Source organism: Artibeus jamaicensis, unplaced genomic scaffold (genome assembly GCF_021234435.1).
Source record: "Artibeus jamaicensis isolate MK-2021 breed Jamaican fruit bat unplaced genomic scaffold, CSHL_Jam_final contig_35, whole genome shotgun sequence".
NCBI lineage: Eukaryota > Metazoa > Chordata > Mammalia > Chiroptera > Phyllostomidae > Artibeus > Artibeus jamaicensis.
Genome location: NW_026521802.1, coordinates 96,650 through 118,773, shown reverse-complemented (window position 1 = coordinate 118,773; position 22,124 = coordinate 96,650). Strand labels below are relative to the sequence as shown.

At 48.6% G+C, this 22,124-nt stretch overlaps 1 protein-coding gene and 1 long non-coding RNA gene across 2 annotated transcripts; both read right to left on the bottom strand.

Moving 5' to 3' along the window:
* Positions 1 to 5,656: 5,656 nt before the first annotated feature.
* Positions 5,657 to 9,137, bottom strand: LOC119038242 (carcinoembryonic antigen-related cell adhesion molecule 21-like). The gene is made up of 3 exons (XM_037130721.2): positions 9,019 to 9,137; positions 7,767 to 8,120; positions 5,657 to 5,996 (listed from the first exon to the last, which is right to left on the bottom strand). Exons 1-3 carry the CDS (start codon positions 9,080 to 9,082, stop codon positions 5,716 to 5,718), a joined length of 699 nt encoding a protein of 232 aa, XP_036986616.2. The 5' UTR covers positions 9,083 to 9,137; the 3' UTR covers positions 5,657 to 5,715.
* Positions 9,138 to 12,728: 3,591 nt separating this feature from the next.
* Positions 12,729 to 21,109, bottom strand: LOC128627227 (uncharacterized). Its single transcript, XR_008391376.1, has 3 exons — positions 20,826 to 21,109; positions 17,650 to 17,813; positions 12,729 to 12,803 (listed from the first exon to the last, which is right to left on the bottom strand). It is a non-coding gene; the product is annotated as an uncharacterized LOC128627227 (long non-coding RNA).
* Positions 21,110 to 22,124: the final 1,015 nt, after the last annotated feature.

Below are 22,124 nucleotides of genomic sequence, written 5' to 3'. Positions count from 1 at the left end.
TTGCCTCCTTAATTGCACCTGTTTGGGCTGGGCCTGGCTGTGGGAGGGTCCCTCTTGCCCCTCGCTGCTCACTGTCACGCCTGCAGGTCTGGCTGGAGGGAGGTGATGCAGCTGGTTCACGGTGCTGGGTGATGTGGTACAGACGCCTCCGCCAGGAGCACCGCAGCCCTGTGGGAAGGGCAGACGTGTCTCCTCACTTTTTCATGGCTGATTCTCTAGGAATAAGTCATAACCAGGACTGAGGCAAGAAGACACACATTGTGATTCACGAGCATTTGATCATCTCACGTTGAAGCACAAAGCCATGGACGTCCTAGTGGGTGTCCTGGCTGCACTTCTCATGGGTGAGAGAAGGACGCCCCTAACAGACTAATGATGTGGTCGAAGGAGGTGTCAATGCTCTTCTCAAACCAGATGTCTAATTGCTGGTCAAGAGCCTTCCTGTGTTTCTAGCCGGCAAGAGGGCTCCACTCCATAACCAGTGGGTGGTGAAATGTTGAAAAACAGTACAATATTTCAGGTGATGTGTTGCAAAGCCATAGCAATGACTGTGCTTTAATTACTGCTTACACGTTAAGCACAATACTGCCTAATCAGATTGGGAAATGTTTAAAAGAAAAAGTCGCACTGCAAATGAATCTGTTTATCGGTACACAACATTATGAATGCACCTAATGCCAACATATTGTGCACTTCAAAATGGTTAAATTGCCCTGGCTGGTGTGGGTCGGTGGACTGAGCACCAGCCTATGAATCAAAGTCTGGGTTGCGGGCCAGGTCCCCAGTTGGGAGCTTAAGAGAGGCAACCACACATGGATGTTTCTCTTTTTCCTTACTATCTCCTCTCCCTAAAAACAAACAAACATACAAATAAAATATTTTAAACAATGGTTACAATGGCAAGTTTTATGTATGTATACTTGAAGATATACAAAGAAGAAAAAGAAGAAAAGATATATAAAGAAGAAAAAATATATAAAGAAGAAAAAATAACCCTCTGTTTGCTGCAATGAGCTTGACAGTTACACCTTAATAGAGAATAAAAGATTCAAGGTAAGTTGACACCTGAAGTATGATGTGCATTATTGGGAGTTGAGAAGACAAACTCTAAACTCCAACCTCTAGATTTAGTGTAGTTGGGGACCTGAGGTACATAAATAATGGAAATGACCATGAATTTGTGGAATTGGCACTTCTGGGTTCAGGGGAGGCATTTGTGGCCAGGACTGTACAGAGAGGGGCTTGTGAATGCTGTAAATGAACTGTTTCCTGACTTGGGTCGTCACCCAGGTGTTAAGTTGTTTGTGTTTTGTTCATTCATGTGTGTGTAGCACGAACTTAGGCTTTTCAAATAATCTAGCTAAGCCCTGGCTCTTGTGGCTCAGTGTACTGAGCACCAGCCTGGGAACCAAAAGTTCTGTGGTTCGATTTCCAGTCAGGGCACACACCTGGGTTGCAGGCCAGGTCCCCAGTAGAAGATGCCTGAGAAGCGAACACACTTTGATGTTTCTCTCCCTCTCTTTCTACCTCTCTTTCTCTCTCTCTAAAACCAAAATAAATGAAATATTTAAAAGAAATAAAAACATAATAAACTAGCTTATAAAGTAATGTTCATGGTTTTGTTTTATAATCATCTTGGCTATAAAGATAATTGCTTTATCTTTAATATAAACAATATATTTTTAAAAATTTTATTTAGTTCTTTTTCAAGTACAGTTTTTGTCTATTTCTCCCATCCCAGCCCCCCTGCCCCGAAATATAAACAATATTTTAATAAAAATATAATGACACATTTCTATTAAATGACACTTTTCCCCTTTATAATGATAAAATAATCTATTAAAATTAAATTTTATGTTTTTTCCAAACAATGAAATCATCAAGTCTGTTTGAAAATGCAGTACTCAGTGTTTTAAGAGTAATGACCTTATCCTTATAAAAAATTAAATAACTGTATCTTTTTATCAGTTGTGGAGACATTGCTCTTCGGAAAGTGTAAAGTGCTTTTAAACATGTGATGGCCTTTGTCTCTCCAAATATCCAGATCATGTCCCATAGACAGTCGATGATCCTGTCTTTAATGAAGGTGTCCTTTTTTGAGGACTCTAGTACTGGTGAGAGTTAGAAGAAGACAACGCCTGCCATCCTGGAGGTATCTCACAGTCATGATGTTCAGTAAGAAGAAGCCACACTGGTCCATGTGACTAACCCACATAGTGTGTGTAGGTAAGTGCAGAGGACAGCAGAACAGTCCCTCTCTGTCCTGCACCGTGTGAAGTGACCGCCCTAGTACAAACCTGTTTTCTCTCTGGAGCATAGTGTGAGAACAGAGTGGATCCCTCGGGGTCATTCTGGGATGGAGTGAAGAGAGGCCTGAAAAGCCAAGAAAGTGGACCCTTCAAAGGGACCCCAGTACCCCTTTTACAGAGAGCTTCACCCCAAATTTTGTGTCTTCGGTTACTTGTGCAATAATTGACCACTTATCATTGTGATTGGAGTTTGTCATTTTCAGGCCCCAAATCTTGCCAGACATGCAGCAATTTTAACTTTCTGTGTCTTTTATTTATATAGCAGCAGACATGAGGAAGGAGGCCCATTCTGACATGATCCCTACCTGCTGGTGGGGCTGGAATGGTTCCCATTTTACAGGCAGTGACACTGTGGAGACTGCGCTTACTTCCTCAGAAGTGGTCTCACTTCTGGTCTCATCAGTCTGGTCTCACAGCCAAGCCTGTCTCTCATGCATTCTTCCCCTTTTCCAGCCTTTATCGCAAACCCCCCTTTTTGTCTGACTACTCTGAACTCCTACTTCCTTCCTAACTCAAATTTTCAGAATTTCTTGTCTCCTCTTTGGGGTTCTCAATGTCCCCAATTTTATAATCCTCTAATTGCTCTTTAGACTCTGTCCCCTGTGAGAGGGTCATCTTTTTCTCCCCTGTGTTTCCTAATTCTTGTCCCCTGTCCCATAACGCTTTGGGCCAGACACCTACTGCTCCTTCGTTTCCCAACATCAGGGCACTAACCCGAGTCTTCAAGGACATTTTTCTTTCCCCAACCCTGTGTCTCACCCCTCACGCCCTTTTAAGTCTGGGAAAATGGCGCCCCCACTTTACCGTACAATCTCTACTGGATCCTCCCTCAACAGGTAGGTCAGCTCTGCACTCATATTCCTCAGTCCCATAGTGAGCCCACAAAAGAGCCCTTCTGCATGGCCCTCCTAAATCCTTTTGAACCCTTATACTGCCTAAAACCCACAACCCCCCCCTCCAGGATTTACAATTTGTCATTTCGACCCTGAAAAGACCCCATAGTTTTAGGACTCCCCTCTATGCCCACTTCTGCTTACCCACAGTTCACATCTGGCCACATCTCTAAGGATTCCGGTCACATGCCCCAGAGACAATAAGGAGCAGGAGACAAAACACAACCAGAGGAAAGATTTCTTTCCCATTTCCCAGGCTGTGATTGTGGACTCTCCAGGGATAGGCATGTGGAATTTGTAAAAAATAAATAAATAATAAATAAATAATAAAAACAAACAAACAAAAATTCCCCGAACCACCAAACAGAACAAAACAAAACAAAAAAAAAGAAAGCAAAGAATCAGGACAAGGATGTCAAGGCTTGGTTCCAGGTCACAGAGGGCCCCAAACAGGTCACCCAGAGCAGGCCTGCAGGTGGCCAATGGGACAGGGACCCACATACACACTAGAGAAATTGAGTTTCATGACAGAATATCTTTTATAGCTTCATGACCTTGCTCTTTTGAAGGCGAGTGAGGAAGGACATGGAATGAGAACACTGTTGATGGTCAGGCTGCTGTTGAGGTGCAAGGTTTCAGGCCGGCATGAATTCTCACATGTTAGGGCAAAGGCTTGTCCGGGGCACCTGTGGCCCCCAAGAGGACCTGGGCAGTCAGGTCATCTCCTGCACTGGACGCCAAGTCAGAAGACAGATAGGACGATTGAAAACGTATACGTGGAGGACTTTTGCCAGACAAAAAAAGAAATGGGAAGATTTGAAAATAGGGTGAGAATTGACAGTGTGAGAAGATAACAGGATCGGCAGTTACAGGTCGGTGATGTCAAAGCAAAACACGCGTCACACAAATTAGAAGAGGCAGGAAGACTATTAAAAGACCATGCAGCAGGGCAGGGGGACTGAACTCAATGCCCCTGGAACAGGGGGCTGGGAGGATGTGAAGGGCAGCAGAAGGAATCACAGGCATCCACGTTGGATAATGGGGTTCACACAAGAGAAACGTCAAGCTTCATAAGAAATTCTGACAGGAGGTCGCTTTTCATCTGGGCTGTGAAGTTCCCACCCAAGTTAGGGTCCTGCCCTGACCTCTCTCAGAGACTGGGCACAGAGACACCAGGAGAAGAAGCTTTCAGAAAATGGGCCCTGGCTTCCGGAGACAGAGTAGAAGAGCAGTATATTTCAACAGGGCAGAGGCCAGAATTGCAATTACTAATTGCAATTATATTTCTAAAGGAAATGTTCTAAAACAAGTGGAAAGCAGAGGCATGTAGTCAGGAAGAACCTGTCTAAAGCCTCCTGAGTTTGAGGGAATGCAAAGACCTCGGGGTCATAACATAACTGCTTTCTGTACAGTGGAGGGAACCGCAATCCAGTCTCTCTCAGCCCAAACCTAGACTGTGTCTCTATTAGTTCCTTCATTTTGCAAAGGGGTGCAAGTTCCCAGCCACTTATAAACAGGTGCAAAGTAGCTGGGACTCCCTGAACAGAGCCAGGATCTGATCTCCCAGAAGGCTGTGCTGCTGGAGTTCTCCTTTAGGACGTTGCGTTTTTCTCCGCACCACTTTCCCTTGGACCAGATACCAACTTCAGGGAAGAACAGTGCTCTGGACCCTACCACAGGGCTGGTGTCACCTGATTTGGCCTGATTGGTTACCTGTGTGCAGAGGAGTTGACATTCACCACACAGTTTGCTCTGAGGCAGGTGTTTTCTATGAGACCTGAGATGAGAGTTGCAACAGCCTCTTGAGATGAGGAAGCCTTGCGCTCACACTGCACCTGCAGTCTCTCCAGCTCTGGGTGATGGTCTCTTTTCCAGAAAGACCAAAAGACCCCTCAGGTCTAACTTAGCTCCATAAAGGGTGAGGTCATTTCTAATTCTGTGGGCATCGGCCTGAACTAGGACATTTGAGTCAAAGCCTTGGTTGTCTTACCAATGCTTCCAATTATATTCTGCTAACAAGGAGGACAGTGTCTTACTGAGTTTATGCAAATAAGTCTATTACCATGAAAATAAGAATACTTAAGAGGCTTTAGAAATTTTCTGAAAGAAATCAAAGAGGAAGGAAAAGATGGGTGATTTTCTACTTCATGGGTGTCCTTCTTCCCACTTCTGTGGTCCACAGGGGCATCCAGATGCCCTCCACAGATCCCACCGCAGGAGGGAAGGACCTTGTGTTGCCCCAAGCTTATGAGGCGCCCCCGTTGGTCATCTTGTGGCCACTGCCCACCATGTGAGGGATTCGGTGTCGCCTCCCCTGTGGGGGTGGTGCAATGAGTCCAGACAGAGGTAGGGTCTGGTGTGGCATGTGACCTCAAAGCAACGACAGTGACAACGTCAGATCACATTTTTGATCGTTTATTGACTCAGTGCAAGTCTTCTTAGGTATTTTCCACCCTCCCAACAAATCTATTGGATGAGTGCAAAAAATTAATTCAAAGGGGAGGGGAGGAGGGTCACTCATGTTCCACGTGCAGCCCTAGAGGCGAACTTTCGGCAGAACTGATGGGGTTGGAGACCTCACACTGGTAATTCCCGGCGTCCTCCCTCCTGACGGGGTCTATGATGAGGCTTCTGTTGTGCCAGGACAGCTTCATCCTCTCCGAGAGCCGTAGATTCATGCCGTTGAACAACCATTGGGTGGAGACCGCGTCTGTGTCGCAGGTCAGGACCACGGCGTCCTTATTCTCGGTGACTGTGCTGTTGCTGGCTAGGAGGGTGGGCTTTCTCACAGGCTCTGTGGAGAAACAAAGGATGGGAATGACTGAGGTTGGCCTCGAACCTGGGGCGGTGCTGCGGGTGAGGGAGGGTAGCCGGGAGCACGGATTTGCTGACATGTTGGCAAATGTTGTGTTGGGTGGTTCTGAGATAGAAATTTGGAAAGATCTTGTGTGAAAATTATTATAAATATTTCAGGGCCTATGACCAATGTCAAAAAGCAATATTTCTCTAGAAAGCAGCAAAACTTCTGAGACCTGGGGCTCAGCCCCTGGCAGGACAGAGAGTCTGCCTTGTGGGGCCAGAACTGCAAACACTCTGCATCCAGGTTTCAGTCACTGAAAAGATTTTAAATCCTTCATTTATTTATTCATTCATTCAATCAGCATTTATTTCTTTTTAATTTATCAGAAGCAACTGGGTGTTTGTTCCATGTTGGTCCCTGAGCTGGTTGCAGGTGTGGAGTGAGGAGTGAGAGGCAAAGTCCTTCCCTTCATATCCAGTGGGAGTGACACCAACACATCAGGAAGCAAAGAAGGGATTGCAGGTCCAGGGCAGGGAGGTGTGGATGGGCCACCTGAGGGGCAGCCCTGGGCGTTCCCAGCACTGACTCTGATTGTTATTGTAGGTACTTTGGTTCTGGACTAAGAACAGACTAAGTCTCCATTTGCTTTCACTCCCCAGACTGGAATCCCTTCCTCTGGGCCGAGGTGCCTAAGAAGAAAGGGTCTGAGCCAGTGGTTGGTCTAGGGATCCACACACACCTCATAAGGCCCCACTGGGGTGAAGCAGAGGATAAAGCTGTATCTGAGACAAACCCCAAGGGACTGTGACCAGCTGCTCAGGGTCTGTGTGACTCTGCTTTAGTGACTGTACCACCCTGTGCCTCGGTTTGGATGAACCGAGGATGACTATCTGGTTGCCATGTTACCAGTATATTAACCACAAAATATTCACATATAGGACCTAAATCTTAGGACAGAGAGCAGCTCAAATAAGAGGCACCTATTACTGATGGACTCCCAGAGAGAATCCCCTGGGCTGATCTCTGGTGGATGAGGCCTTGCCGAGGCATCTTTTCTCCTTGGTTTCTCCCTGGGGATGCAGACCTTCCTCTAAACCCCCTAAGTCCCCTAGAAGAGGTGGCAAATGACTCGGGGACCCTGTGTTGTATGCTAATCCCACACGGTGTCAGGTGGAAAACACAGCACAACTTCATCCCTGCCCAGCTGTGACCCTTGGGGCGGAACCCTTTTTGGTAATCAGATCAGGAGCTTTGTGACTCCGGCACCCAGGAAACCATTGCTCCCAGTCATCCCTTCCCAGGAGGTCAAACCCAGCCTGACCCCAGCTCGCCAAGGTTCCAGGAGTCAAAAGCCCTGGGACAGGAGTCTGGGGAGGGGCTCCTGGGCTGAGTTTCTCTGCGACAATCCCAGGATGCTCCTCAGGTCAGGCCCTGATCAAGCCCTGCAGGGTCTTTCTCAGAGTCAGGGTCATGGTCATGTGGAAGGCCCAGGGAGCTGAACTTGAGACTGGTCTCTCTCAGCTGAGTTTCACCCATCAGTCTGGTCCTCTCTCTGGTGACTGTCTGCAGGGCTGGAATCAGGGAAGGGAACTGAGATCGTAGTAGGACGCTTGTCTCTACTGGGCGTGCCCTGCAAGAAACGCCCAACCCCAGCCTGGGACGTGATACAGAGGGGGAAGGAGGCTGAGTCCAGAGCTATCAGTCCTGTGTGCGAAGTGGAATTCACCCCACCCGACACCCAGAGGTCAGAGAGCAGTCACTCACGGTACACATTAAGCCGTCCGAATCCTATTTCCTTTTTTGAGTCGTGAAGGTAGGCGACTATGGTGTAGTATCCCGAGTCCTTCCGGGTGACCCTCCTTAACAGCAGGGATCCGTCGTTATTGATTTTCTCCCGACGGCTGTGGGCAGGCCCCGTTGCATACAACCCTGGGCCCACCGCGATAGAGGCGATGTTGCGATTGGGGTTCGTCCCCTCCCCCTTGTACCACATGTAGCCTATCACCTCCTGAGGCTTGTTGCGAATGCGCAGAAGCACATCCTTCCCTTCGGCGGCGTAGGTGGACACAATGGCGAGTTGGGCCGTGCTGGGCGGGCTCCAGAAGGTTAACAGTGAGACTAGGAAGAAAGAAAGAGAGAACTTGATCAGTGTTTGGATCTCTGTGGTGGGTGGAAGGATGAGGCCCCGGGTTCTGAGCAGGTATTTTTACTCCTCAGTATCCCTGTGTGTATGTGTGTGAGTGAGTTAGTGTGTGTGTCTCCCATGGTCAAGGTCAGCAGCATGGCCAAAATGACTTAACCACCTCCAAACCTGTTATTTTTTCTGTTCCAAATACTCCTCCCCAGGGGTCTGCCTGGCTCCCCCCTCACTGCCCTCGGGGGCTTCTTCGAAAGACACCTTCACTGACCACCTTCTCTAAAGACCCTGTGTCTTCACCTTGGACCTGCCCTCACTTTGTAAGTTCGTGGCCCCTGTGGGTAGCTGACATCACATTTAGACCTTTCCTTGTCCTTCTCCTCCACATAAAATGGGAGCTCCTGGGGGGTGGGGGCTTGTCTGATCCGGTTGCACCCCCAGTGCCTGCAACAAGCTGTTCCTACCTGTGGGGGGCTGAGTGAGTGGTCCCACCAGGGTCCTGCACCTCCTGGGGAGTATTCATCCATCTCTGAGGATGGTCGTAAAGACAATGTCTAGATTCCCCTGGTTAAATTTTTTCTGGTGTCACCTGACATAAATTGTTATTATTATCATCACTTTTCAGAATTCAACTCTCAGTGATGAGTAACTTAAGAAATGAACAGCAGTCGAGGTTTTGCTGCCCCTCACACTTCCAGGTCATGGGATTTCCCTGCTGCTGAGCCCCCCAAACCCCATCCTACTCTGCTCCCTGTCCTCTCCCCTCGGGGCCAAACAGAAGCCCTCTGTGCCCTCTCAGAGTGCTGCGCTTTCCAATAGATCCCAGCTGGTCTTTGTCTCCCATCCTCCCATCCACCCCCAGGACCGTCCCCTCCTTACCGGTCAGCAGGAGCCCCTGCCAGGGGACGCGCCCCGTGTGGGTATGTGCTGAGGGGGACTCCATGGCGTCTGCTGTCTGCTGTGTCCCTCCCTCTCTGAGAAGAGCTTGAGGGGCAGCAAGGCTCACGGGCACTCCTGTCTGGACTGGTGGACGCTGCTCTCCCTCCTCCCTGTGTGTTGAGCCTCCCCTTACAGCCACATCACCTCCCTGGTCACGTGGGCTGGGGGCAGAGTCTGCGCCCGGGACTCTCCCTCTCCCTCCCCTCATTTTTGCCACTTTTGTCTCCTCTTTTCAGTTTATTGTTTCTTTATATTTCAGTTCCCTGGGAACTGCTGAGCCTCCAAACACACATACACACACACATACACACACACACACACACACACACACACACACACACACACCCTGTTTGGAGAAGCACAAGCCTAGGGGTCCGGGTCCCAAGTGTTTCCCACAGCCCCTTGCCCCTGCCCAGTAGCCTTTCCCACAGCCTGTCTCTTTCACACTTGACTTTCCCCTTCACAGCAGTAGCCCTGGGGCTACCTCGGGAAAACTTGTCCCAGGGATGCCGCCCCTGCTGTGCATGGGATCACTTGTGAAACTCTGTGAAGACGACAATGCCCAGGTGACACCTTAGAAATGCTGCTTCAGCAGCTGCCCAGCTTATGTGGACATCCAGTCAGAATATGATCCTGTGGTACGGGTGGAGAACATCCCTTCCAGCTCTCCATGCACAGGGCAAGTCTCTGGATCCTGGGAAAACTCAGACTCTGACTCTGCAGGGGAGCAGTGGACCAGACTCCGCAACCAGCAGGCTCTTGGGGGAGGCGGGTCCTGCGGCCTGTGATGCTCACCTGCAGTAACAAGGCTGATGGAGACCCGTGCCTGCAGCCGATGCACACTCCCCCCAGCGTTGGCCTCTGCCGTGTCGTGGTCCTGGGTCGGTCAGTGCCACACAGAGAGCCCCAGGGGCCCCCAAACCCTAACCCAGAAACACAGCTGGACACCCTCTGTCCTCTGATGCTCTGAGAAGATGGACTTTTCTCCTGGCCAGAAAGTGGCACAGAGGACTCTGGGGTGAGGAAAGGTCAGGTGGGAGATGACTGCAGAGAAGTCCCTCCTTGTCCCTCAGGTGCCACCAGCCTGGCCTTTATTCCCAGCAACACAGAGCAGAGACCTGGAGTCTCGGAAGGACCTGCTGTTCCCACGTGTGAAGGGGAAGGTGTCCAGCATGTCTCGGGAAGAGAGGACTGTGGTAAGCAGTCAGGTGGCTGTGGCCTCCTCTGTTTTCGGGGATGGTTCCAGACCCTCCTTTGCCATGTGTGTTGGTTGAGCCTGTCCCTGTGCCCCTCCCCCCATCACTGGGACACCTGTCACCTCTGCCTGGGAGACTCTCCTGTGGTCCCCTCACCTTACCCACAGATGGTGCCACACATGAGGTGGGGGGCGGCACAGGGACCCCTGAGAGGGCAGGGCCTCCCAGACCCTGTCAAATCAAGACATGTCCAGGCCTGTGGAGAATCTTTACGAGTTTATTTGAGCCAAACTCAGATAAATCTCGGCTCTGAGGGACGTCATATGCCAGGGAGCAGGATCTCAAGTCTTGCAAAGAGCGACAGTTTTGCAGCTTATTTTGCACATTAGAATCCAAGGAGAAGATAAAAAGTTGCATGAAATCCATCAGGAGGTGAGAGAAAGCACAGCAGGGAAATCTCTAGAATTGGATAAAAGGCAAAACGATGAAAGACACATATCTATCTATCTATATATATATATTTTTACATCGACATTCACAGCACAGGAGAGGGCGTGCAGGGAACCAGAGCCCCTGAAGGGCTCTGGGGTCTCGTGGTCTGCTCCCAGAGGCTGTGCCTTCGAGTCTCGCAGAGAAGTTCACTCTGATGTGTTGAAGTTAGGTCATTCAAGGTTCACAAGACCAGGGGACAGGGCTCACTTAGCGGTGGTTACTTTTGGTCACTGAGCTTGCCAAATTTATTGCACAGTCCTCGAAAGAAGCTGATAGGACAGAGCAGGCAGGAAGGAGGGGCCCTGAGGGGCCTGTCTGAGCTAGGGCTGTATGTAAATCAGGTTCCTTCTCTGCCTCCTTCACCAAAGCCAAGTTCACACCACGTGACGTGTGAATTTCCTGTGTGTTGTCTGTGTGTCTCCATGTCGCCACCTGGAGGGCAGGAGGGGACTCGCAGCCAGTGTTGGGCTGCACCAGGGATGCTGGCCAGGCTCCAGAGAATGGGAGCTGACCCCGTGTCCAGGACACAGGTGGCTCTGACCTTCGGTCTGACAGACTGGTCAGTTGGGGCCCTGTCACTGTGGTCCCCAGGTCTCCTGACTACATCTCAGTACGGGGTGAGCCCAGTGACAGGACAGGTGTTGTCCAGAGTATTGTGAGTCCAGTGTTAGGAGAACCGTCCCCCTAGGGAGATGGGCTGTTTTGGGGGAAGCTCTCTGTGTCCACCGTATCCAGGAAAGGGCCTAGTGAAAGCTTTCTTCAGGCTCTTGGGAGAGGGTGCTGAATGCAAGGGTCGGTCCCCCAAATGTCCCATGTGTCCCCCATCACAGCATTGGGGCACGGCATCCAAATCATCCGTGTCCCTGTCTGTCATCTGCTCTAGATCCCCACAGGCCTAGGACCTGGAGCAGCTCCACGTGGAGACCCAGGCAGGGCACCCTGTGGGTTCTCTGTGAGTGGAGGTTCCTTCCTGTGAGACCCTCAGCTCCTCTGAGACAGAAGCAACCACAGGCCTGGGTCCCCTGGCCCCGTCCTTCACAGGAAGTTTTACTTCCTCAGGACACCATGAGCCAGTGAGAAGTTTTCAGGGACCAGGGGAATGTGTTTCACAGACCAGGGACCTTGGGGACGGGGAGCCATCCCCTGATTTATCTGAGACCTGCGTGGGCTCCTTTCTCCTCCGGCAGTAACTCTAGCTGTGGCTGGGGATCCAGAGTCGTTGCCGTATTGAATCTCTGTGAGAAGAGGAAGGACACAGGCTGCTGCCCAGAGTCCGGGGAGACGAGACACCCCTCACTCAGGTGAGGGTGGGAAGGGCTGTGGCCGGGGGATGAAGGGTGGTCGGATCTCTCACCGGGTAGAGCTTGCTGTCCTCTCTCCTGGCTCTGTGAAACGTAAAGCCCTGACCCTGCTTTTCCTCCCATGCTGACACCAATGACTTCGTGTTCATAAAAACACATTTTCCCATGGTAGGTGTCCCGCAGGTTTGCAGGATCTCACTGGGTGATTTCCCTCATCCCTTTAATGAGTGGTCACTGAGCATCTGTGATGTGTCAGGTCCTGGGCTGGGCCCTGGGATCTCCACAGAGAACAGGATGTACATGAGCCCTGTTCTCATGGAGTTTATCTTGTCACCAAGACAGGGTCTCAGATAAATCTCAGCTCTAAGGGGTTAACTACACTCCAGAGAAGGGCTGTGAAGGAAAACTTCTTGTGCGTCCAGAGCATGTACTTGGGTCTCAGCTGGTCTGGGGATCACAGAGCACCTCTGAGAAGGTGACCTCTTGGCCGAGACCTGAAGAGTTAGTGGCCATTCCCCTTGAAGAACAGAGGGTGGTGAGGAGGAGCTGCCAGCAGAGGGCCAGACTTCAGGTGGGCAGATGCCTGGCTGGATGAAGAAGCTGACAGAGTCCGGTGTGGGCAGCTTGGAGGGCGAGGAGGACTGTGGTCGGCGTGACGCTGGTGAGGTTGGGCCCTGCTGGGCTGTGGGTGATGCTGAGGAGGGGGCTTCCAGTCGCAGAATATCTCTGCTGCCCTCTGGTGGACAATAGAAAAAATGTGCAGGAAAAAGATGTTACAGTTAGGTATTTTTTTGGGTTTTCCATACTGTTTTTTAAATCCTCACTCAAGACCATGCTTATTGACCTTAGAGAAAGGGAAAAGGAGGGAGATAGAGAGAGAGAAGCATCCATGTGAAAGGGAAACATTGATTGGCTGCCTCTTGTACGCACCTTGACTCGAGACCAAATGTGCAACCTGGGCATGTGCTCTGACTGGGGATCGAACCCTCGACCATTTGGTTTACAAGATGATGCTCCAGCCAACTGAGCCGCACCAGCCAGTGTGACTTTTCTATTTTCTATAAAACATATACTTTAAGCCATTTTTCAAATGCGTATATGTAATTTTTAAAATAGTGGCGCAAATGTCCCTTTTTATTATATGTCCCTTTAAATCTTTTATTAAAAATCATAAACATGTAATTCTGTAACATAATATCACACTCGAGCAGAGTATATGACATTTTAGGTGAGATATTCAAATTAAAGCTATAAATTATTACATCCATATTCTTACCCTACCACCCACACTCAAGCAGGCCTGACTTCTGCTGGGCCCTGTATTATTATCGTTGACATACAATGAACTTAACATATTGAAAGTATACAATGCATTAAATGTTGCTAGAGGCATGCACCAGAAAAGTTGTTACAACGAGGGTAATTCTGTAATCTCTTCATTCTGCCCCTCTCCCACCTCCTCCCCCAGTGATATAAAAACTCTCACCTGTTTTCTGTAAGTATAGATTAGTTTGTATTTTCTAGAATTTTCAAAATTTGAATTATACAATATGTAATTTTGGGCAGAGGTTGGCTTCTCGACTCAACGTGATTATTTTGATATAGTTCTTTAAAATGTATCCCTCAGCTCTGTGCCACTGTAGGGATGCACCAAATGTGTGAATCCATTCACCCTTCTTGGGCATTTGCGTTGGTTCCAATTTGGGGCTGTTACACGTAACACTGCCATGAACACTTGTGCAGAAAGGTCTTTAACACAAAGAATTAGGTGCTTGTAAAGCCATGACCAGCCAGAGGAATGGAAGTGAGGGAGTTACCCCTGGAGTCTTGTCTCAAGGTCACACGTCCACAGCACCACCCAGAGGTGCAGAATCACCTGCTTCTTCACATGAACCTGTGTCTACTGCTGTCTACCCATCAGTCAACACAGTAGCAGAAATAATGACCCCATCTCCCAGCTCCTCAGTTGTGAACCAGTGCATCTCAGAAACTGCATTAATTCACACCTGGATTCTCAATCACTAGGAATAGTGGACAAGTAGTATTTAAATTTCAGTCCCTCTGGTATATGGGGAACTTAGAAGGAAATGGAGGATAGAAGCCAAGTGCTGATGCACCGTACACGTCCTGTCTGAGTCCACCACGGGAGAACCTCCCAGGAACTCAGTTCTCGCCAATGCAGTGAAGAATTACAGATCAGCGAGTCTATTGTTGTGCAAACAGGGTTTATTGGTGATATGTTCTCATGGAAGAGGACAGGCCTTGCCCAGGTCGGGGAGAAAGGCAAGAGCAAGAGAGAGATCCTTTGTTCTGGGGACTTACATAGTTGGCCAGATGGGGGAGGGTTACATAGCGATTGACAGGTAAAGGTGGTGCTACTTTCCAGGACAGGGGCATGAATACCCAAAGGTGTTAGTGGGCTTCTTCCTTTAGGCACTCTGGGCCCTTTCAGGCCTTGGGATGAAAGCAGTTTCAAAGGCTTTGTTTCCCAGAAAATGGAAAAGATGCATGGAAGTGCAAGGCCTGCGGAGTCAGTGGGTGGGACACGTCTCTCCCCCTCCCTGCCTTGGTCTGCTGCCTGTCCCCCCCAGCAATCAACCCTATGTTAGGAAGCCTCAGTTTTCTCCTGTTACACTGTAGAAAGACATCTGGTGTTCTTTCCTGGTTCTCAGAACAGAGCAGCTAGGATCTTGGTGCTTTCTGAGTGATAAAGGTGGTAAGTGCGTCTTTGGTCCTGTTGAGGAAACTCAGGGTTGGTCCTTAGCTAATTGCGGGGTGAAGGCCGACTGCCAGAAAAACCGAGTCTTGGTGAGAAGCTTGACATTCTCAGCCCGCAGTGTAAGAAATGTTTGAATCTGTAGAGAATGTTTATGAGTTTGCTTAAGCCAAACTGGATGACAGTTACCAGGGGAAGAAAATCTCAATGGACGGAGAAAATGCTCCAGAGAATGGTAGGTGTGCTCCACATTTTGTACGGTACAGTCAAAGCAGGATGTCTAAAAAAATACGCTGACATTATATTAGGGGGATGGGACAAACCAGAACAGGAAACTCTCTGAGGCTGGATGAAAAAGTGAAACAAAGAGACCAGTATTTTTTTTGAAGTCGGGTGGGACAGGAGAGGTTGCAGTTAATGAAGAATATCATAATGATATGTGGAGGGGTGTGTGGAGTCTGCTCTGGTGCCGTGAGGAAAAAAATCACGCTTACCTGCCCAAGGTTGTTATCATAGATGCAAAGGATGACAGACAGGCTCAGTTAAGGTCAAGGCTGACCTCAATCAGGGAAGACACTGCCCTAGGCCATGGCTGCTGCCACCACTCACTCTGGGTCAGGACGTTTCAGCCTCAGAGCGTCCAGTGTGGTCACTTTGGTTTTCTGAGTTTCTGAGTCCCACCACGCAGGCTTCCCTTGAGCTCGTCAGCTCTCATGAGTGGCCCTTTTTTTGTTTGCTTGTTTAAACTCCCTCCTTTTCATCATAAATCGATCTAAGGAATGCACTGATGTCCAGCCTTTTTGCTAGATAGTATGGTCCCAACACGCTAAGAAGGCGCATTCCTTGTAAGTGTTTGTGTCTTTAGGTAGATAAAATTCTATTCTAGGCTTAGGAGCACATACATAATGACTGTTTCTCCTCTGCCTGGGACTGGCTTCTCCCTGAAGGGAGCCACCAGAATTCCCGGATGACTCTGGTCTGAATTCCTGTTCTCACGTTCCCACAGTTCACTAGGGAGTGGTAGTGGAGGAGATGTGAAGGTGGTAGAAGGGGAAAAAAGAAGGGAGGCAAAGGGCAAGGCCAGACAAGGAAGCTCAAGGGCAAAGGATATAATGAAGGAAATGTAGAAAGGGGAGAAGTGGGCTGATAGCAGTTATAAGCTTTAGCAGCCTTCTTTCGTTCAGCAACTGTCCGTAAAAAGTTCTTATTAACTTCTTTTTAAAAAAAGTATTTGTGCTCCTTCTAGACACTTCTAATGTCCAATAAAGATAAGCACCCCATTCATTCAGAAGGCTTTTTCCTAATGTTGCATGCCAACATCAGTTAGGTGCCAAAACAGTTCTCTTTTGGCTGTGATAAATGGCTACTGTTCCTAATTAAGTCTTCATATTTTTGTGAGCACTTGCAAGTGAAGTCTCCCTAGACACAGGATAGACCCCCCAGGAGTCGTAAAGGGGGCTGGGGCTGAGAGGCTTTGGCTTTGGAGACACGATTTCTCACACTGATTTTAGTCTGATTGGATATTGGCCGATCTGAGCAGATTTCTACAAATGCTGTGTGGTGGGTTTCTGAGTGGCACCTGTGGTTAAGCTCTAAGGGGCTGTCACCTCTCAGGTCACAACAAACAGTCTGAGGTGTCTTGGTTTCTCTCCCTCCTGTGCGTATCCTTGTACAGACGCTTGAGTCGGGATTCTCCGTGAGGCCCCGCTCATTTTGAGGATTTCCTCAGACACCTGTACAGAGAGTCTTAGTCACCTAAGAACACCTGAGATTCCAGCTGGTGGGAAAAAGTGCCTTCTATCTTTGGAGCCGAATGAGTTCATTGTCTCGCTTATCCAGCAAAATGTTTTGTTCAGACTCTGAGAAAGCAATTCCAATTGAAAGCCAAAGTTAAAAACCACCACGATTTTTTTCCCTATCCTGAGTTTTCAACTCTTGTTAGCCTTAGTTCTCTCACCTTTTTTTAAAAAAAGATTTTATTTATTTATTTTTAGAGAGGGGAAAGGAAAGGAGAAAGAGAGGGAGAGAAACATCGATGTGTGGTTGCCTCTCGAGTGCCCACAACCCAGGCATGAGCCCTGACTGGAAATTGAACTGGCAACCCTTTGGTTCACAGGCCCATGCTGCATCCACTGACCTACACCAGCCAGGGCAGTTCTCTCAACTTCTAACCTTTGGCTTCATCTCGAGGATTTTAAAAATACAGCTCAAATTCAGGCCTTTTAACCTGAAAACAGGAAGGTCCAGGATTCTGAGAAAATCTCACCCAAGCTGACCCGGTGCCATGCGAGGAGTTGGTGGGGCACAAGGGAACCCCGCTGGTACCCAACACAGTGGTTTTTGGTGTTTTTTTCTGGAACCTGCTGTACTACACCAAGTAAACATCATTGAAGCATGTGGAGAATCTGGATGAGTCCATATGAGCCATCTTGATGACTACTGCTAGGAAGGATTATCTCAAATAATTGAGGAAATGCTCCAGTTCTGCACCTTATTTTATACAGTCCGAGGAGGAGGCGTACGGGGTCACCTGAAATCCACTGATGATGGGTCAGAGAGGTGGGAGAGGCAGAGTGGGGGGATTTCTGGGATTGGATAAACAGTAAAACAAATAGACACAATTTTAAAAAACATGTTGGTTGGTACAGGACAGTTAACAGTTAATGATTAACACGATAACATAGGACTGAGGGCCTCTGTGGTCTGTGTAGTGGGAGCCCAGGAAAAAGGATATTTTTCTGACATTTCAAAAGTATATTACAAATACAAAAAAGACACTAGACAGGACAGGTTAAAATAAAGACTGATGTTTTTCAGGGAAGAAGCTGGCTTAGGACATGATGTTTATCCACTGTGAGTCAGTCACCTGTAGTGAGGAAGTCCTCATTTCAGGTCATTCCGTGCCGTCAGTCTAGGTCTTCGGGTTGTAAGGTTCCCCACGCAGGCCTGTCCTGAGCTCGTCAGGTTAGTCCGCACCTTCTTTTTCATCCTTACAGCCAAATTCCCCAGACTCCTTGGAGGGGAGGGAAGCTAGAGATAATCAACAGTGGCCACTTATGTAATCAATCGTCCTAACAGAAGGAAACTTCCATAAAGACCCTAAACATGGAGTTGGAGAGGTTCTGGGGGGGGCGGCACCCAGGGGAGGTATGGAAGCTCCATGCCTCCCCCGATGTTTTGCCCTGTGTGTCTCTTCCATTTAGCTGTTTCTGAGTTATATGATTATAATAAACCAGTAATAGTAAGTAAAGCCTTTTCTCTGTTCTGTGAGTCATTGTAGGTAATTATGAAACCTGGTGGGGGGGGTCATGGGAATTCCCAAATTTGTAGTCACTTAGGCAGAAAGGAGAGCAGGCAGGGCGCCCCAGTTGTGATTGGCATCCCGAGTGACGGCAGTTTTGTGTCACTCAGCCTTGAACCTGTGGGGTCTGCATGCATTTGGGGCAGTTAGTTAACATGTAAAACAGCCTGGCAGGGGTCACGCTGGAATTATGAGGACTGGAATTATTGTGTGTAACCCGCCTCCATGAGGTGCTCAGGGGGGTCCGAGCAGACTTCCCGTCCACTCCCCTCTCTCCCTTGGACCTCTCATCCCTCCACCTGCTTTCCTCCTCTCTGCTCTCAGGGAGTGAGTCCTGAAGCAGTGTTTTTTGTCCCAGGGGCAGGGGAGTCACAAGCCTGGAACTCTGTCCATTTTAAAGTGGGGTCCATTTGAGACAAGCCATAGGCCAAGACAAGTGGAACAGGGAAACTAAGACAGCTGGAGAAAACAGCCGGGACATTTACAGCCAAACACAGAAGCTCCCCTCCCCGCAGATAACTTCTAGGCATCAGTTGCATTGCATCTAAGGCCCAGAGAAGCAGCAGAAGCAGGTGGGGGCTGCTGCAGAACCAGCTCCAGGGACTAAGGACCCCCTGCCCTGTCACTGACCAATCTTAGAGACCACGACCCTGAAAAAACACACCTGGGAAATGGAGGACTATTTTACCAAGACCCCCGCTAAGATTCCTGCCTACAAGAGTGATACAAACTGAAGACAAAGGACCCAGCGAACATGCTCTCCTTCTGGGAAGCAGCTTGGCCATTCCCTTTCCCCTCTGCTCCCCTCACTTCCTCCCCCACAGACACATGTCTCCTAAATTCTAAGGGACCCGAGACATGTAGTCAGGGGAGCAGCGGGCAGCGGCCGCTCATCCCAGGTTCATCCCATGAACCTGTTTCCAATGCTCCTTTTTCTCTAACTTGAACAGTGAGCTAAATAACCCAGCTCAGGCTTTTTCTTTCTTTTTCTTTTTGCTCCTACGCCAGGCCCTTCCTTGTTTCATGTCCCCAGCTCAACCTCACAGTCATCTGGACTCACACTGTAAACTCGTGTCTACCCAAAGTCAAGAACCCACAAACTACCCCCTGGCCCACTCAGGGCCAAGCCCACTGTCTGGTAGCACATTTGCTTGATGCCTAAAAAGCCAAAAAACTGACACCAGGTAGCAGTGGAAGAAAAAACATGTTTCAAAGGAATCATTGAACAAAGAATAGGCAGCTGATACGCAAAGACCCCAGATCTCCAGTTATTTTCATTTAAGGTCCTTTAAAAAGGAAAAAATGGGGATGGGGGAAATCTTGCTTAGGGGTTTCAAGGTCATGGTCTGTGCAGACGGCTGGGTTACGATGTAAGTTGTTTTTTTTTAAAGAGATTTTATTTATTCATTTTTAGAGAGGGGGGAGGAGAAGGAGAGAGAGGGAGAGAAATATCAATGTATGGTTGCCTCTTGTGCGTCCCCTGCTGGGAACTGACCTGCAACCCAGACATGTGCCCTGACTGGGAATCGAACCACGGTTGGTTGGTTCCCAGCCCTGCGCTCAATCCACTGAGCTACACCAGCCAGGGCACGATGTAAGTTTTTATGACCTGATTTATTTCTCCCCTGGCATCATTCCGTCTTCCCAGAGGTCCAGAGGTCCAGAGGTCCAGAGGTCTCCCTGCTTGCAGACAACGGGTGTGTTGACCTAGGAGCAGAGAACAGATGTATCCCTGCTTAGCGGGCCACATCCTCCTCTGTCTTGAGAAATACATCGCCTGCAGCCTGCTTTGCTAAGTTTCCAGGCTTTCGGCCACATCTGCATTCTTTCCTATCCTACCTGTCAGGTTGTTTTTTTTTTTTTCCTTTAATTCATTAACTAGAAAACATGACAGTCAGCTGTGGAAGCAAAATATATATATTTTTCTCTCATCTTTTAAATTCTTTTAGCTGAGCTAATGATCATATTAACAGAGACAGGTTAACAGGAGACAATGTAAAAGTCTATTTACTAATGAATCTTCTGGGGGAGATAAGAATAGAGACCCAAAGAAGTATTGGGCAGTTGAGGCATCTGTGTCACTCTGAAGCGGAAGAACAAAAAGCTTTGTGGTTTGAGGCTTGAAAGGCAAAAAAGCCATTTGCATGGAGATGCCAAAGCAAATGTTTGCTAAGCGAATGTTTGGTAGATAAATGTTTGCTCAACATCTTCCTGTGAATGTCCCACCAGGAGGTGATTTTCCATCTGAATTATTTCTAGGCAGCTAAAAGGGAGGCCAAAGAGATTTCTTTCTGAGCCTTCTGTTTCCCAGTAACAAGATCGGAATCAGAATCCGCAGGGCAAACCTGGGGCAGCAACTCTGCCTCCCTTCCCAGCAGAACCACAGCTCTGAGGCTGGGTTCACGAGTCTCACTGAAAACTCAGTTCTAGCAGCCCTCCTGGTCCTTGAACGAAAGTCTCTGAGTCCCTGACTCCTGACCAAGCCAGATGAAATACGGAAACATTGTTCTGTTCATCTGAGTGTATCGACTTTTGACTTATTACAGCAAAACGAAAAGACGCATTTGAATCTGCTAAAAAAAAAAAAAAAAAAAGCCCCGTTCTTTGCTGCCCACCCCTTCGTTTTTGGAAAGCAACTCGACAAGAGTGTTGTGACATTTCCCACAGCTGCCTAGGAAGAACCAGGAGCCCCGCGCCCCTGGCTCATGTCTCACATTAGTATTTACGCTCTTGTCGCTTACTGTTTAATCAGTTCTTTCACTGAGTTTTTACACGTCCCTAATTTTAAATAGTACCTGTTGAGCGTGTTGCGGCCTGAAGTCGTCAGGTTGCACCTCTGTTGCTGAGAATCGGGAGGGGGGAGTATTGCCGAGGCTCCGTTTCAATCCCACCCAAGTGCTCTCACGTTGCTGAATTTAGTTCCAACAACGCACAGCAGGCTGGAGAAAGTCCCTGGTGGGCCGCACGGCAGCAAATGGGCTAATCGAGGCTCCTGCCGTCTCGGTACCTCTGTGGCATCTCTGTCTTTTCTTTGTCAACGACAAAATGTTGTGTGTGGGTGTCCAGGGGAGATTTTGGTTGTTTATCCCTTGCTAATTGGTTGATTCTGGAAATGTGTAATGGACTTGTACCGTGGACCTGCCAGGCACTGTCCTGGGGACATGGCAGTGGACGAGAGAGGCAGAGTGGCCACTGCTGCTGATGTCCAATTATTTACTTGATGATTGCTCTGTAAAAGGTACTTTAAGATGTCTAAAGATCCTTAATTCCAGTCAAATTATTGACCTCAGTGTGCTGCTACAGAATTTTTCTGGATCTCTGTGTTTTTCCCATGCCTCTCTTTCTCTTACACTCAACACCCCATTCTTCAGCAAGTCCTTCAACTCTGTGCTCGGAAGGAATGAAGCCAGAAACTGATCCCCTTTTCTCACGCTGACCAGACCGCCCTCCCCTGTCACCTGGGGGACGGCGCTGGCCCCCTCCCTTACTGGGCTCCCTGCCCTCCACCCAGCAGCCACACAAATGCTGACTAACATGGAAGCTAGAAAAGTGTAATACCGTTCTTCCCACCTCCTAAATTCCTCTGCCTGCGCTAATCATTAACAGAGTCAGATTGGCAGGAGAAGATCACATTTTTACTATACAAGCATGGGAAATTTACATAAGCATGAAAATTTCAACAGCCATGAGGCAACATGAGGTACATAAAACTTTTTGGATAAATGATAAAAAAAAAAAGGAGAAAATGCTGTCATAGATTTCAGAAGTCAGGCTGGGCAACTTACAGGCAGTTCACAGGGCAGATTTTAGACAGCAAGACAGATTTTTCTAGGCAACTCGGAAACAGTGGGACACGGGATGTCCAGCCACAGCTGTCTGCCCGGAGCCCTCGTATTTACCATGCTTAATGAAATTAGGCTAAGAGGAAATCCTGATTTGTATCCTGAAGCAAGCTTTTCTTTTTTCTTTTTCTGTCTCAATGTTACCCGTGGAACACCTTAAAGATTCCCCCCCCCCAAGAAAACGTCTAGAACGAATAA

Bases quoted from the DNA above. Each gene is read 5' to 3' on its own strand.
- LOC119038242 (XM_037130721.2), bottom strand. From the start codon at position 9,082: ATGGAGTCCCCCTCAGCACATACCCACACGGGGCGCGTCCCCTGGCAG. The intron at 8,121-9,018 runs GTAAGGAGGGGA...CTTTCTTCCTAG, and splicing joins GCAGGGGCTCCTGCTGACCG to TCTCACTGTTAACCTTCTGG. The intron at 5,997-7,766 runs GTGAGTGACTGC...GTTTCTCCACAG, and splicing joins CGGACGGCTTAATGTGTACC to AGCCTGTGAGAAAGCCCACC.